This window comes from Nomascus leucogenys, chromosome 11, assembly GCF_006542625.1.
Source record: "Nomascus leucogenys isolate Asia chromosome 11, Asia_NLE_v1, whole genome shotgun sequence".
Lineage (NCBI taxonomy): Eukaryota > Metazoa > Chordata > Mammalia > Primates > Hylobatidae > Nomascus > Nomascus leucogenys.
The window spans coordinates 45,244,042-45,260,213 of record NC_044391.1 but is presented as its reverse complement, the minus strand read 5'-3'; the positions used below and the strand labels follow the sequence as shown (position 1 = coordinate 45,260,213).

Sequence of the window (16,172 nt, the reverse complement as noted above, 5' to 3'; positions counted from 1 at the left end):
AGGCAGATCACGTGAGGTCAGGAGTTCGAGACCAGCCTGGCCAATGTGGTGAAACCCCACCTCTACTAAAAATACAAAAATTAGCTGGGTGTGGTGGCAGGCGCTGTAATCCCAGCTACTCCAGAGGCTGAGGCAGGGGAATCAACTTGAACCCAGGAGGCAGAGGTTGCAGTGAGCTGAGATCGCACTACTGCACTTCAGCCTGGGTGACAGAGCCAGACTCCATCTCAAAAAAAAAAAATTCCCCTGAAGCTCCCTGTTGCCTTGGCATTTGCATCTGCACTCCTTGCCCTGGTGGTGTGGGGTGCCCACCTCTGCTCCTCCGCCTCACAGAGCCTTCCTTTTGATCACTTAGCACACCACACCCTCCCTGCTCAGGGCATCCTGCACGGCTGTTCTCTCCGCCCGCCATGCTCTTCCCTCAATCCTCTTCTGGGTCACTCTTGTCCTTCAGGGCTGGCTCCATTCCTGCTCTTTCCTAGAAGACTCCTCTAAGCCCTGGACCGAGTCCCAGCCCCCATCTCAACTCCAGAGCTTCTGGGCCCTCCCCTGCGCTCCCTTCCTGTTCCTGCAGTGCCTGCTGTGGGTGGGGCTCTGCCCTAGGTGCCAGGATGCTGCCCTGAGCAAGGCAGAGCACACCCCTGCCCTCAAGGGGCTGCCACTTCAGTGGCAATTTCCCTGCTCCCCAGGCTTCCCTCCACATCTCCTTCCTCGGCCTCTCCTCCTTGCTGCTCTGTCTCTCTGCCCAAGGCAGGGCTGGTCACGAAGTAGATGTTCAGTCACTGCAAAGGACCGGGACAGTGGCCACCGCAGAGAGGTGGTGACAGAGGACACAGGCATAGACTCCACAGGCCGATCTGAATTCCTCCAGCTTGCTGTACCTCATTCTTTCAGTCTTGGCTCAGATGCCCCCTCCTCCAGGAAGCCCTCCCTTCCCCTACCAGGCTGAGTCAGGCACCTCCACAGGCCCCGTCGCCCCCCTGGGTTTCTCTCACCCCCTCCGTCCCCCCTCACCGCCTTGTATCCCTGTCACCATCCTGAGCTGTCACTAGATGAGAATGTGTCTGTCTCCATCACCATACCAGGGTCTGGGGTTGTCTCCGTCACTGCTGTGACCCCAGCTCAGGGTCCTCTGCCTCACACAGCACACATACACCCTTCTCTGTCCACCTGACTCCCCCACACCCCTGAGCTGGGGAGAGTCCCGTCTGGCCTCAGTGTGGCCAGGGACCCTGGGCCTCTCCATTTCTCCTGTGCCTGCTCCAGAGCCCTTCCTGGGCCCCATCCCAGATGAAGAGACATGGTCATCCTTGGCCTGGGCTTCACTAACCAAGTGCCCTCCACACCAAGGAGCCTGTCACACGGTGTTGCTGATGCCCTGCTCAGCAATGACAGCCACTCCCATGGCTCCCATCAGCTGAGCAGTGAGACGCCAGCAGACTGGAGGCACAGAACAAGGAGGTCAGGGGAAGAGCAAGGAGGCCCAGGGTGGAGCATGGAGTCAAGGGTGGAGCAAGGAGGTCAAGGGCGGAGTCTGGAGGTCAAGGGCGGAGTCTGGAGGTCAAGGGCGGAGCAAGGAGGTCAAGGGTGGAGCATGGAGGTCAAGGGTGGAGCATGGAGGTCTGGGGTGGAGCAAGGAGGCCGAGGACAGAGCATGGAGGTCAAGGGTGGAGCATGGAGGTCTGGGGTGGAGCAAGGAGGCCGAAGACAGAGTATGGAGGCTGAGGGAGGAGCCAGGAGGCCAAGGACTCGTTCATTCACTCAGCACTTACTGCACATCACACATCACAGAGCTGAACGGCCTGAGTTTATGTCCCACGTCTTCCACTCACAGATATAACCTCTCTGTGCCTTAGTTTCTTTGACTGTAAAATGTAAAAAAGAGTGCCCACATCCCTGGGTTGAAAGAATCAAACAAGTGAATATGTGGAAAGCACATAGCATACACCTCATACGTGGTCAGCACTGAGTAGTACTAGCTGGAAGCCACATTATCCCAGGCAAAGCAGCGCCTCGCTCGGGTCTCAGTTTTCCTCCTCCATGCGTGGAGATCATGTCACCCCCCGCCCCCGCCAGGCTCACAGTGAGGCTGTGAGATGATCTCCCTCGGCCCTGCACAGAGGAGGTGCTAGGAACACAGAGCAGGCTGGGCCCACGGTCAGGCTCTGCCGATTCCCAGCTAAGGGCCCTCAGGTCTCTGTGTACCTGGCGTGTCTCCTGGTCTCTGTGTACCTGGCTGTCCTCTGTCCCCTTCCCTTAGGGGCTTCAAGGAGTCACGGAGCCCCAGGCCACAGCCTGAGCCTAGTGCCCGGGACTCTCTCGATAGCCGCAGCAGGTGCAAGTGCAGTGCTGGCGCCATTGCTTCTGACTTCCAACCCCTGAGATGTCACAGGCCTCTCCTCTGCCCAGCGTGTCATACCTGAACCTGCCCCCCACGGCAACCCCACCCTGTCTAAACACTGTCCATACACTGGCGATTCCAATCACAGGTGCAGCTTGGACCCTTCTCGTCACCAGCTCCTGTGGCTAGCCTCCGTCCCACTGTCTCCTTGGGGTGTCCAGGGCCCACCGAGCACCTCCAGAAACAGATTTCTGATCCCGCACCCCAGCCTTCCCGATCAGAGCCGCAGTCCTGGCCCTTCTCTTTGTTTCACAGCCATATCCAACCCTCAGGAAACCCTATTGGCTGCCCCTGAAAAGTAGGCCCAGAAGCTGCCCCTGTGTCCTACCACCGCCCCACCCTAGTCCTGCCCAGCGTCACTGTCTCCATTGTGGGTTATGGTTACAGCTCCTACCTGCTCCCTGTCTCCCCCAAATCCCCCCCACACACACACAGTCCGTCCCCCACATGCACCCAGCGGGAGCCATCCAGGGCACTCGGGGTGAGAACACAGTCGTCATTGGGACCCACAGGCCCCACACGGTCCAGCCGTGTTGCCTCTCTCCTCGCCTCCTGCTGCTTCCTCCCTTGCTCACCCTCTCCCAGCCACAGGGGCTGCCTCCGTGTTCCTTAAACCTTCCAGGCACACTCCTGCCTCAGGGATTTAGCACTGGCTGTTCCGTCTGCCTGGAATGTTCCTCCCCCAGGTGTCTGCCTGGCGCACTCCGTCCTCCCCTTCAGAGTTTTGTCCAGATGGCATCTGCCAGGCCTGGCCCAGCACCCTGTTTGAAGTCAGGCCTCCGTAGGCTCCAGCACTCCCAGACCCCTTACCCTGCTGGAGGTTTTCCCGGGCATGTAGCATCTCCGCATAAGCAGTGGGATGTCTTCATGTATTTGTGTCTCCCACATTGTCATGCTCAACCACTGCCATGTCCACCCTCCCCATCCAGCCACCATCTCAGCCTCGGAGCTCTCGCTGGCTGATGGGCGGGACCGCCCCCTGCGGCGCCTGGACCCTGGGATGATGCCCCTGCCTGACACAGCTGCTGGCCTCGAGTGGTCCAGCCTGGTGAACGCAGCCAAGGCATACGAAGGTAGGCGCCTTCCACCCAGTCCCGTCAGGCCCCCACGCCCTCCTTTCTTCTAGAGGGATTCATGGAGGGCCTCATGGCTTTGCAGGGATACCCACTCAGTTTCCAGAATCAGGGAGTGGGGTTCAAGTCCTGCCCTGTCACTTGCTTACTATGCAGCCCTGGGCAAGTGTCATCATCTCTTTGATGCCAGTTACCACGTTGACCATCAAGTGAAAGTGACCATGCCTGAGGCTGCCATGACGATTACACAAAACACCGCATGTAAAACACGTGAGGCCAAGCACAGTGGTTCACACCTGTAATCCCAGCACTCTGAGAGTCCAAAGCAGGAGGATCGCTTGAGGCCAGGAGTTTGAGACCAGCCTGGGCCACAGAGTAAGACCCAGTCTCTACAAAAGAAAAAAAAAAGTGAGACATGGCAGTGCACACCTGTAGTCCCAGCCACACCAGAGGCTGAAGCAGGAGGATCGCTTGAACCTGGGAGGTGGAGGCTGTGTGGTGAGCTGCGATCACACCACTGCGCTCCAGCCTGGGCGATAGTGCAAGACCCCGTGTCTGGGGGCAGGGGGCGGATAATCTGTCCCTGAGGACATTTGTTGGGTTTTCAGCCCCAGATTTGGGAGCCAGGGAGAGGAAGACTTTTCGTGCCCTGAGGGTCCTGCCAAGACCTTGGATCCTGGGTGGAGGGTTCCCCATACCAGGCCTGCAGGGATCCTCACTCCGTGGGTTCCCTGGAGCAGTGGACAGGGTTTGCTCTGCCACCCAGGGCCCTTTACGTGCTGGAAGTCTGTGGGGACAGGGGGCCAGGCAGCTGTGGCATCTCCTCTCTCATGTGGGTCTCCAAGCATCCTGGAGCCAGGATAGCCGGTTCCAGGACAGTGGGAAGTGAGGAAGGCCTCAGGCCTCTCCCTGGAGACCCAGGTGCCATCAGCGGTTGTAGTGCTGTTTGCGGAAGACAGAGCTGCCCAGACACTGACCACCCCCCTGGCAACTGTGGGCCACAGGAAAGGGCTAGGGTAGCCAGAGCCTCTTACCCACTCCCAGCCGCTCCGTGTACCTGGCATGCCTGGGAGCTGTGCGCCCCATGTGAGAAAGCTGAGGGAGCCTGGCTGGTGGCACTGATTTCTCCCCCAGGCTGTGCGTCACAGTCGCCTAGGGAGCTTTTTGCTTCCTTATAAAATTAATAGATGAAACACAGAAGGTTACGGGGGAGGGCTGGGAGTAGCAGAAAGACCTGGGAGGAAGCACACTAGCACCACCACGGAGGTGCCTCCCCAGGAGCCGGAAAGGGGCTGGCAGTGAGTGCAGGTCAGGGTGGCTTCAGCTTGCCTGGAGCTGTGGTTTTTAATGAAGATACATGTGGGTTTTCCCATGCAATTCACATAAGTGGAAAAGACTAAAGGAATTCTCATTAACTTTGGTAGGTGTGTTCATAGCATAGTAGTTTTCTTAAAAAAAAAAAAAAAAAAATATATATATATATATATATATATATTTTATCCACTAGAGCTACTTACTGAAGTTTCTACAGATGAAATACAAAGATACCTAGAATTTGACTTGAAATATTCCAGGTTGGATGCAGTGGTTCACACCTGTAACCCCAACACTTTGGGAGGTCAAGGTGGGAGGATGGCTTGAGGCCAGGAATTTGAGACCAGCCTGGGCAACGTAGCGAGACCCTGTCACTACAAAAAATTTTATTTCACCTATTTATTTTTTAGAGTCTCACTCTTTCAACCAGGCTGGAGTTCAGTGGTGTGATCTTAGCTTACTGCAGCCTCCACCTCTCAGGTTCAAGTGATTCTCCTGCCTCAGCTTCCTGAGTAGCTGGGATTATAGGTACTAATTTTAAAATTAGCCAGGCGTGGTGTCACACACCTGTAGTCCAAGCTCCTCGGGAGGATGAAGCAGGAGGATCGCTGGAGCCCAGTCGTTCTAGGCTGGAGTATGCTGTTCTGATCCGGTGTCTTCACTAAACTCAACATCAATATGGCCGACCTCCAGGGAGCCAGGGACCACCAGATTTCCTAAGGACAGGTATACTGGCCCAGGTCAGAAATGGAGCAGGTCAGAACTCCCATGCTGATCAGTAATGGACTCGGGCCTGTGAATAGCCACTGCACTCCAGCATGGGCAACACAGCAAGACCCTGTCTCTTAAAAAACAGATGTCATTATACATAAATCCAAGATAGAAAAAAATAGCTATAAAGGGTATTATTCAGAGAATTGGAGAACATTTGCAGATGACTGTATATTAGATAATATCATGGCCAAGTGCAGTGGTGCATGCCTGTAATCCAGCACTTTGGGAGGCTGAGCCAGGCGGATCACCTGAGGTCAGAAGTTCGAGACCAGCCTGACCAACATGGAAAAACCCTGTCTCTACTAAAAATACAAAATTAGCTGGGCGTGGTGGTGCATGCCTATAATCCCAGCTACTCAGGAGGCTGAGGCAGGAGAATCACTTGAACCCGGGAGGCGGAAGGTGCAGTGAGCCGAGATGGCGCCATCGCACTCCAGCCTGGGCAACAAGAGCGAAACTCCATCTCAAAAAAAAAAAAAAAAAAGTAAATGGGCAAAATGTTCACAATGGGTGGTGCCAGGGAAAGAGTGCTGGGGTTTTTACTGTGCTATTCTTGAGGCACAGAAATGAAAGTTGGACCCAAGGAGCTGCTTGCCTCTGGGGCTCGCCCTCTGCCCTGCCCTGCCCCTGACGTTGCCGCCCTCAACACACGGCACACAGGGTCACCTTCGTGTTTTTAACACCCTGAGGATTCCACTGTCTGGCTGTTCATAGCTCACTGAACCAGCCACTATTGGAGGGCACTATTGTTGCCATTACAGGAAGAAAATCTAACAGTCACGTTTGAAAACGCAGACAGCCCAGGTGCCCCCAGTGCCGGTCATGTGTCCAAGGCGGGACCCAGGAATCTTCACTTTCACTGGCAGCCCCGTGCAATTTCTTTTCTCTCTTCAATATGCATGATGTGATCTGTCTCACTTCTCTTTTTGCTTTTGAAATCTTCCCAGCTTCCTCCTAAGGACAGCAAATCGTATAATGAATCCCCATGGACCTGGCGCCAGCCCGTCCACTTTATAACCCTTTCTTCCTACCTTTTACTTGTAGCCCAAATCAAGTCATTTATGTTGAGAGCATGCCAGATTCAGAATGCGATCGGTTGCTACCTCGCACTCTCGTCTAACTGGCTTCTTCAGCCCTTGTATTTTGTATGAACTGGTCGTTGGATCGAAAGCCTTGACTGGAATCAGGATGGGATTTTGTTTGTGTTCTTGTTTTGTGTGTTCATTTGGTTGGTTTTTTGGCAAGAATCTATCCAAGTGTCCATGCAATCTGTCCCAAGTGTGATAGGAAGTGTCATGGAGGTTTGCAGGGAGAGGCGTGGTCCGTCAGTTTCGGGAGAAGCTGGGAGCCTTGCTGACCCCTGTCTTCCTCCTCCCTCCCTGGCAGTGCAAAGAGCCGTCTCGCTCTTCTCTCTGAACGACCCGGCCCTGAGCCCGGACATCCCGCCTGCACACAGTCCTGTCCACAGCCACCTGAGCCTGGAGAGGGGACCGCCGACCCCCAGGACCACCCCCACCATGAGGTGAGGTTTCCCTGGGAACACCCGGGTTCATATCAGTGGCAGGCCTGTGCAGCGGAAGAGGCTCACCCAGAGAGAGGCAGCCACTGCGGGTCACACCCACCACTCTCTGGGCGGAAGCTGATATAGCAGCTACTCCCCACTCCTAACAGACTTGGAAGTCATTACACTGCACCTGTCTGTGCACTGGGGATCCACAGTGACCAAGACAGATTCTGCCCAGTCCCAGCAGATCTCCCGGTCCAGCGGAGATGACACTTGAATCAATACACACACAGTTGTTTCGCTTCCAACTTTGAACACTGCTAAGCAGGTGGGGCGCGGTGGCTCACTCCTGTAAACCCAGCACTTTGGGAGGCCAAGGTGGGTGGATCGCTTGAGGTCAGGAGTTCAAGACCAGCCTGACCAACATGGTGAAACCCCATCTCTACTAAAAATACAAAAATTAGCCAGGCGTGGTGGCGCATGCCTGTAATCCCAGCTACTCGAGAGGCTAAGGCAGGAGAATTGCCTGAACCCAGGAGGCGGAGCTTGCAGTGAGCCAAGATCGAGCCATTCTACTCCAGCCTGGGCCACAGAGCGAGACTCCATCTCAAAAAAAGAAAAAAAGAAAGGAAAGCTGCTAGGCAGTGTCTCCCAATCCCCCAGCCCTGTGCCTCTCGTCAGCCCCATCGCTGCCAATCTCCCGCCTGCCTGCTCCTTCGTCTCCTCCTCTGCAGATTCCTAAACCTCACAGACTTCTGCCTCACGCTCCCCCTTCCCAGCCTCCCTGCCAGGTGCCGTGCTGGGCTGTCTGAGGACCTAGTGGCAACTGAGGCCAGGCCTGGCCCTCAGGAAGCTTCACGGGGGAAGGAAGAGGACGGGGACAGATCTCTCACATTTGTCATCTCACGCGTGGCTTCTCACATTCAGCGCAGCATATTTGACTGCACTCACTTGGCAGAAAACAAAATTAAAAAGAGGCAGAGAGAATGTAAATGGCACATTCTGCCTGTACATGGATTTAAATAGTGCATTTCACACTCGTCTGCACACCTCACGGTTCAGGGTTCTATATACAACCATCCGTGCACTGTACTTCATGGGCAGTGGGAGCAATTTTTGAGGGTAATTTTGACTTCTTGCTTTTCACACTCTGGCTTCAGAACTCAACCTCCACCACGAACGTAGGCCCCACTGTAATTACAAGAAATTGGCAGTTCCAGATGGTGCCGCCAGGCTGAAGGGCAGGAGCAGCATGGGCTGTGGGAAGCAGCGGGACCTGTGGCCCCAGGGCGGCGCTCCTGGAGTCCATTTGTCCCCATCTCCCTCTGCAGCTGCAGATCCCCAGGACTCAGCAGCAAGGTTGTAGGCAAGGGTGGGCGAGGCAGGAGGGCCAGCCCCCGACCGCCACCGCCACTGTGCCTGTGCATGCACGGCATCCAGCGGAACCTCCGTCAGCCCCAACTCCAAGCAGGAAGGGGCTGCGCGTTCTCTGCAGCGGCCAGGCAGGCCCAGGGCTGGGAGGATCTGCAGAGGGGCAGCTACTGGCCATGGGCCCCTGATTCAAATCCTAGCACCAGCACGTGGGAGGGTGATATTGCCTGCGCATCTTTTGCTGTCCAGTGGATAACCATGCAGCACCTCCGAAGGCCGCAGTGGGCAGAGGAGCTCTGTGAGATGAGCCAGGCAGCCTGGGGCTTGGTGCGGGGTGGCTCTCAGTGACAGCCACATGGTCAGCATCACTGCCAGGACCGTTGTTGGTCCTGCCCACAAGGGTGGGTCCTTTTGACCATCTGTCCATTCTCGTGCTTCCTGTGCCTGGAACTGTGCCTGGACCCGCCAGGTGCTCAGCAGGTGTCTGTGGAGTGGGCTCTTTGTATCCTGGAGGTACGAAGAAGGGGTCCTCCCTGAAGTCACATGCACGGCCCAGCCTCAGGGAAAACGCACACTTCAGGGTGGGCACCCACCCTTCCCCTGGCCTGGTGCTCCTAACACCCTGTCCACATCCACAAAGGTGCCCTTGGTGGGTGCAGTGTGCTGGGTGGAGGGCTGGCTTCCTGCTTCCCCTCAGAGCTTCTCCTCGGGCTTTGCCAGAATGTCAGGGATAAGGGGGCCCGTACTCCCGGGCTCCTCAGCTGTGGGCCAGAAGCCTTCCCCAGGGGCTTTAGGGCCTCAGGCTGACCTTGTCCCTGGTCTTTCCAGCGAGGAGCCACCCCTGGATCTGACAGGCAAGGTGTACCAGCTGGAGGTGATGCTGAAACAGCTGCACACTGACCTGCAGAAGGTAAGGCCAGGGGCCACGCCCTCTCTATCCCACTTCCCAGACACTGGGCAGGGCGGTCAGCAGGGATCAGCAGGGATCAGGCACCTGCCCCTGCCATGCAGCAACCACCCCACCCCCACACCTCCTGTGCTTGAGTGTAGTCATGGGTGAAGAGTAAACAGTGATAACACCCAAGGCTAGCAAGCGCTGAGAAACTCATCCATTCTTGTGGGGGGAGAATAATCAGCCCATGCTTTTCGGAAGGCAATTGGATAACATTTATCAAAAAAATTGTGGCTGGGCGCGGTGGCTCATGCCTGTAATCCCAGCACTTTGGGAGGCCAAGGTGGTGAGTCACCTGAGGTCAAGAGTTCGAGACCAGCCTGGTCAACATGGTGAAACCCCATCTCTATTAAAAAGTACAATAATTAGCCGGGTGTGGTGGTGGGCGCCTGTAATCCCAGCTACTCAGGAGGCTGAGGCAAGAGAATCGCTTGAACCTGGGAAGGTGGAGGTTGCAGTGAGCCGAGATCACGCCACTGGACTCCAGCCTGGGCAACAGAGCGAGACTCCGTCTCAAAAAAAAAGAAAAATGTTGATCCAGTAATTCCACTTGTGGGAATTTATCCATGACAGCGTGGGTACAAAGAGATTGTGAACAAGGACGTTCGTTGCCACACTATTGGCGATAAAAAATTAGAGCCAGCGTGGCTGTCACTCAACATGAGAACGGCTGTGTAAATTATAGGGCATCCATGCAGCGGAACAGCTTGCAGCCAATTAAATTAATAACAAATCTATGTATTTACTAACACGCAAAAAAAGTCCAGTAACTTTACATAAAAACCAAAGCGAGCTGCAGCACTGTTGTCTAGACCATCATCATACTTATTTATTTATTGTTTAACCATCACAGTTGAGAGGGCCATCTAGGCCGGGCGCGGTGGCTCACGCTTGTAATCCCAGCACTTTGAGAGGCCGAGGCGGGCGGATCACGAGGTCAGGAGATCGAGACTACGGTGAAACCCCGTCTCTACTAAAAATACAAAAAATTAGCCGGGCGTGGTGGCGGGCGCCTGTAGTCCCAGCTACTCGGAGAGGCTGAGGCAGGAGAATGGCGTGAACCCGGGAGGCAGAGCTTGCAGTGAGCCGAGATCGCGCCACTGCACTCCAGCCTGGGCGACAGAGCGAGACTACGTCTCAAAAAAAAAAGAGAGGGCCATCTAGAAGGTGACAGTCAATTTGTTCTTTGGACTTGTCTCCATGGGGCGGAAGGATAAGGAGGAGACTGGCCAGGTACGTTGGCTCATACCTGTAATCTCAGCACTTTAGGAGGCCGAGGTGGGTGGATCACCTGAGGTCAGGAGTTCAAGACCAGCCTGGCCAATATGGTGAAACCCCGTCTCTACTAAAAATACAAAATTAGCTGGGTGTGGTGGCGCACACCTGTAATCCCAGTTACTTGGGAAGCTGAGGGAGGAGAATTGCTTGAACCCAGGAGGCGGAGGTTGCAGTGAGCCGGGATCATGCCACTGCACTCCAGCTCGGGCGACAAGAGCGAAACCCAGTCTCAAAGGAAAAAAAATGAGGAAGAGACTTTTATCTATTGTTTCTGTACTTCTGGGTAAAAGCCAGAAAGGTGGCAGAGTATATAATGTGTGAGTCCTCGAGCCGTGGAATCAAAGGGGCTCAGGTTCTGACCCCCGCCCCACTGCATAATGCTGCACGACCTGAAACAGGTCCCTGCCTTCGGGGGCTACGTCCTCCTGGAAGAATGGGGTCTGCTCAGGCCACCCTGCGTCCATGTCCCAGCTCCCCACTTGCTGTGTGAGGCTGGGGTCCTCTTCCAGGAAACTAGGGACAGCGACAGTCCCCAAGTCCTCGGGTAGTGTGAGGGTGGGATGCGGTGACTCCACATCGGGCTGCGTTCCAGGAGCTCTACATAGATGAGCTCCAGGCACCCCTTAGCCTCCTGGTGGAGTTGCGGGAACCGAGTGACTTGCCCAGGGTCCCTCGGTTGTGGAGAGGCAGAGTGGGATGTGCGCCCCGGCCTGGCCTGGCTCTAGTGGTCGGCTCCAAAGCACAGCCGGGCCAGGGCTCGCAGGCCTCAGGGAGCCATCGGCTGTTCCAGGAGCAGCCAAGCCCACGCGCCTGATGCCAGCTTCCCACCCCGTGCAGGAGAAGCAGGACAAGGTGGTGCTCCAGTCAGAGGTGGCCAGCCTGCGGCAGAACAACCAGCGGCTGCAGGAGGAGTCACAGGCTGCCAGCGAGCAGCTGCGCAAGTTTGCGGAGATCTTCTGCAGGGAGAAGAAGGAGCTCTGAGGTGGGAGGCCGCCGCCCGGGCTTCGCTCCTTCCCCGCAGGCCATGGCCCTGCTCGCCTCTCTCCCTCCACTTGGCTCCCAGCTGCCGGTGTGACCAAGATGACCCATCCAGGGCCCTCCCCATGGACACGGAAACCCCGATGGCCTCACTAGGGCTGTGAGTCAGGGTCAGCGCACGGCCCTCATGCCCCAGAGGGCGACGTGGTCTCAGGCCTCAGGCCTCCCTCCAAGCTGCCCAGCTGTGGTCCTGGTGAGCTGGGCTGTGCTTACACCGCTCCCGGGCCTGTCCCGCTGTCCCCATCTAGCTTCTTTCTGGGACCAGCCCTCCGAAGCTGATGGGGACAGAGAGAGGAGCCAGTCTCCAGACCCCTCGGCTCCAGGAGGTCATACAGCAGGTTTCTGCACCATGCACAACAAAGTTGCGGCTTGTGGGGCCAAGGCCCCTGCATGAAAAGTACAGCGTGAAAGCAACCCTTTCTTCCCTTTACCCAGAGAGGTGAGGCCCGCGTGGACACAGGCCAGGGCGCCTCGGTCCCTAGCACGCGAGCTCCAAAAAGCACGAACATGATCCCCTCCCTAACTCCCTCCTCCCAAAAAGCAGCCAGGAGCACTTTCTTAGAGTTTAAATTATTTTCTTGGGGGCCTGAGGATAGAGAGAGGCAAGGCTAGCCTCCAGAGCCGATTTATTTGAGAGAGAAACTCTATTTGTACCTCTGGGACGGTTTATACGATCTTTTTCTATCAGCTCTTCCGCCAGAGGCCACTGCACCTGGGCTAGGGGTCCACAGGCCCCTCCACCTTCCAGCTAACCAGGCCAGGCCTGGGCGGTGGAGCCACCACACAGCCGACTCTCTCCTCCTCCTCCCGGCACGACCTGGCCCTGACCAGCAGCCTCGGCCTCTTCTGGGTTCCAGGAGGAGCTCCCGAAGCCCTCAGGACAGGGCTGGAGGAGAACAGCCTTCATCTCCTCCTCTGTTTTTTTTTCCTTTGCAAGTCTCCCAGCCCATCCCTCCGAGCAGCGACCACCAGACCCCCTCACCGTGCTCCCCGGGGAGCACTGCACCCCGCGAACCCCACTGGACGCTGGTTCTCTAAAGGCAATAAGGGGCGGCCACGCCGGTGTGGTACCACGCTGTTCACCCAGGAAACCGTTTCTTTTTTTCCTTCTTTAAAAGCAAACAGAAAAAGATATATATATATATATATTTATTTTTTCATGTAGAGTTGGCGCCAGAACAAGCCTGTATGGCCACAGTCTGTGGATTCACCCCCCCCAACCTCAAGCTGAGGACCAAGGCATGTCCCCCGTGGGCTGGCGGTCAGTGGGAGGACCAGAGGGATGAAGTCAGGGCAGGCGGGCAGGCTGGTGCCCTTTTTGGGAGGCACCAGGCGGGGAGGAGTTGGTGGAGCAGGTCTGGCCGTGAGCCAGCACCAGGCAACCCGGCCCTTGTCCAGGGACCTCTGCTGCCTTCTCTCTGGGGTCAGGAACCTCAAGGGAGGGGGCTCTGGGGACTGCATAGGACGCAGGCACTCAGGGAGGTGCCGGTGTGGATGGGTGGGGGTGACAGAAGAGGGTTCTCATCGCATATCCTGTGATCTGCCTCTGGCCCCCTGGAGGAGGAAACCTCAGTGCTGCCCCTGCCCCCACCCTCACCCCCCACACCGAGAGTGAGGTGGGCGTGCCCCAGGCAGCGTCCTCAGCCCTGGCCAGCTACTGTGATGCCATCTTCTCCCCCATCCCCTTCTCTGGGGGGCCCTCCCGTCCCCCACCCCCACCCCCACCCCTTAGGCCCTCATCGGGTCCCTTTTTTTTTCAGTTGTCTCCTCCCATCTTCAGATCATTCACATCATTTTGGGACTTAATCATGTACATGGACAAGTGTAAATTATGATTTTTGGTTTTGTTTTCTGTTATTTTTTAAGGATGTCTGCAAAAACAGATCTATTTAATTTGAGGTTGGTGTTCTATCCGATGGCTGAAGACAGCAGCAGGGTTTTTTTTTCATATGTTGATTTGTTTCATTTGGATTTTTTTTTATTATTCTTTATTGTCTTTTTTTTTTTTCCCCCATCCCTGTCTTGAGATTTTCTGGCATGTTTCTGGAGGTTTCAAAGGAAATAAATGTTTCATAGAAATGGCTTGTGTGTTCACTTTTGGGGCAGCTGCCTGGAGTTGCTGACGAGAGGGTGTGGTCCAGCATCAGCCCCTCCTCCTGCTCCTGTCCCCAAGTCCCCCACACCATGACCACCACACACATGTCCTAAGAACCAGGGGCACCTGCCTTGCTAACTTCTTTTCCTTGGAATCCAAAGGACAGAAATCCAACACTCAGAATGTGAAATGTGTTTAAGTTCAAAAGAGTGAGATTCTGCCTCAGAGGTCATATACTGGAGGCCTGAAGGCCAGACCCAGCCCAGAGGGTCGTGTTGGGTCTTAGAAATAGTGGCCAACTTTTAATCGGGACATTCAGCCAGGTGCAGTGGTTCATGCCTGTAATCCCAGCACTTTCTGAGAGGCTGAGGCAGGAGGATTGCTTGAGCCTAGGAATTCAAAACCAGCCCGGACAACATAGTAAGATCCTGCCTCTAAAAAAACCTTTTTTTAACTTTTTTTTGAAACAGAGACTCTGTCACCCAGGCTGGAGTGCAGTGGTGCAATCTCAGCTCACTGCAACCTCCACGTCCTAGGTTCAAGCAATTCTCCTGCCTTAGCCTCTCAAGTAGCTGGAATTACGGGGACCCGGCTAATTTTTGTATTTTTGTAGAGACAAGAGTTCACCTTGTTGGCCAGGCTGGTCTCGAACTCCTGACCTCAAGTGATCTGCCCAGCTTAACTTTTTTTTTTTTTTTTTTTTTTTTAATGGAGATTGCACATGAAGAAGGCCAGGTTTCCAGCTTGGTTGATCTGTCCCTTGCTGCAAGACTCACAAGGGGCCCCTGCCTCCTTTGGCCCCGGCCACATGGCTGCATTTGGGACACTCTCCCCCTTCTGTCTGTAGAGGTGGGAGCAGACCCGTGCTGCCAGTTGCCAAGTGAATGCTTTGGGGGTAGAAAGCAGCCCCTCATCGCCCCAGATCTGCATCTGGCCTGATGAACATTTGCATTTTGGGAATCCGGATCAAACTGATTTCTGAATTAGGAAATTCCTCCTGAAAATCCCGAAGTCCAGCCACTTGAGGGAAGCCTAGCCTCCTGACGGGGCTGGCCAGGTGGGGTCTTTCTGCCTCCCTTACCCATGTACCTGTCGTGGAGTTTCACATCTCTGAGCTAAAACCCGGTGCTTCTCTGACTCAGACCCTGCCCCCTCCAAAAAATGTCTTTTTCCAAAAGGCGTGGGGCAGGACCAGCCATTCCCAGGTCTCCTAAAAATTCTGGAGTTCTCCAGACACCCTCCCTGTCTCCGCCCTCCTCCTCCTCGACGCCCCGTCCTCAACCCGCACTGCCCTCCCCCCGCCACCGGGCGAAGGGGGCGGGAAGCCTGGGAACAGGCTGTTCTCACACCCTCTCCTGGCGCCGGAGCCACGCCAGCTGCTTCCAGCACCCCACGACTCGCGCGCACGCCAGCCCCTGGTCGCGCCCAAACTGTGCTTTGAGGCCCGGCCCTTCCCTTCGTGTCCCAGTTTCCAGCTTCCTCTGCCCGTCTCGGACCTCCCTGTCTCTCCTCCCCGATCTTTCTGGGTCCCTCATACCTCCGGCTCTCTCTGCAGATTGTTCTGCTGTTCCCCTAAAGTCTGTCTCCTCTCCCCTGCCGCCCGCGTCTCTCCCCATCTCTGCCTCTTGTCCTGGGACTTTGCCTGTCCCTGATCCCAAGTCTCTCTCTCTCTCCACCCGCAATGTGGCTCCTTCTCACTCTCTTCCCTCTCCTGATCGATGTTACCTCCTTCTCTGCCTCCCCTCCTGGAGGACCTCTCCCTAAATCTGCTGCTGCTCTTCCCCAATCATCGTCCTCCTCCTCCTCCTCCTCCTCCCGTCTCTCCCAGCATGTCAGCTATTTTTTATTACTGTTATTCCCTCTCTCCCATTAAACCTCCTTCTCACCCCTGCTCCCTTCCTCTCTCCCGGTCCTTCCTCCTGTCTCTCTCCCTTCTGCACCCTCCTGCTCTTTTTTCTGATTCTCTCAATAACTGTGTGACTGTCCTCGTCTCTTTCTCTCTACTGATCTGTGTCCTAGTTCCCTCACTCCTCACTCTCGCTCCCCACCCGTCGCCCACATCTCAGTCTCTCTCCCAGTGCCCGTGTCTAGATACCCTCCTGCCCTCCCTTAGCGCCTCTCTTTCCACCTTATCCCCACCGCTGATTTGACCCACATCCAGGACACGGAGCCCCCTGGAGATGTCTGGGTCTGGGATGACACCTCCTGACACCCCCGTTCCCCACCCCAGCCTCAGGAGGGGCCAACCCACCGTCCTCTTCCCAGCCCTTCCCTTCCCCCCGACCCAGCTCCCGCCTCCCTCCCGGCTGCGCCCGCTGCAGCTGCAGTAGCCCGTTGCCAGGGCAACCACAGCTGGCTGGGCGGGAGCCCCT

At 55.9% G+C, this 16,172-nt stretch overlaps 1 protein-coding gene across 2 annotated transcripts in view; it reads left to right on the top strand.

Annotated features, from left to right (window-relative positions):
- Nucleotides 1–13,787, top strand: part of SIPA1L3 (signal induced proliferation associated 1 like 3) — a 290,990-nt gene extending 277,203 nt beyond the window's left edge. The window contains exons 19-23 of one of the 2 annotated variants that reach the window (XM_030822249.1): nt 3,331–3,474; nt 6,949–7,084; nt 9,266–9,347; nt 11,505–11,649; nt 12,394–13,787. In XM_030822249.1, the coding sequence (XP_030678109.1) occupies nt 3,331–3,474; nt 6,949–7,084; nt 9,266–9,347; nt 11,505–11,648 (506 nt within the window). In that variant the 3' untranslated portion in view covers nt 11,649; nt 12,394–13,787. Of the gene's footprint in view, nt 1–3,330; nt 3,475–6,948; nt 7,085–9,265; nt 9,348–11,504 lie in introns of both variants that reach the window. The other variant, XM_030822250.1, reaches the window with a different exon arrangement.
- The last annotated feature ends 2,385 nt before the right edge of the window (nt 13,788–16,172 follow it).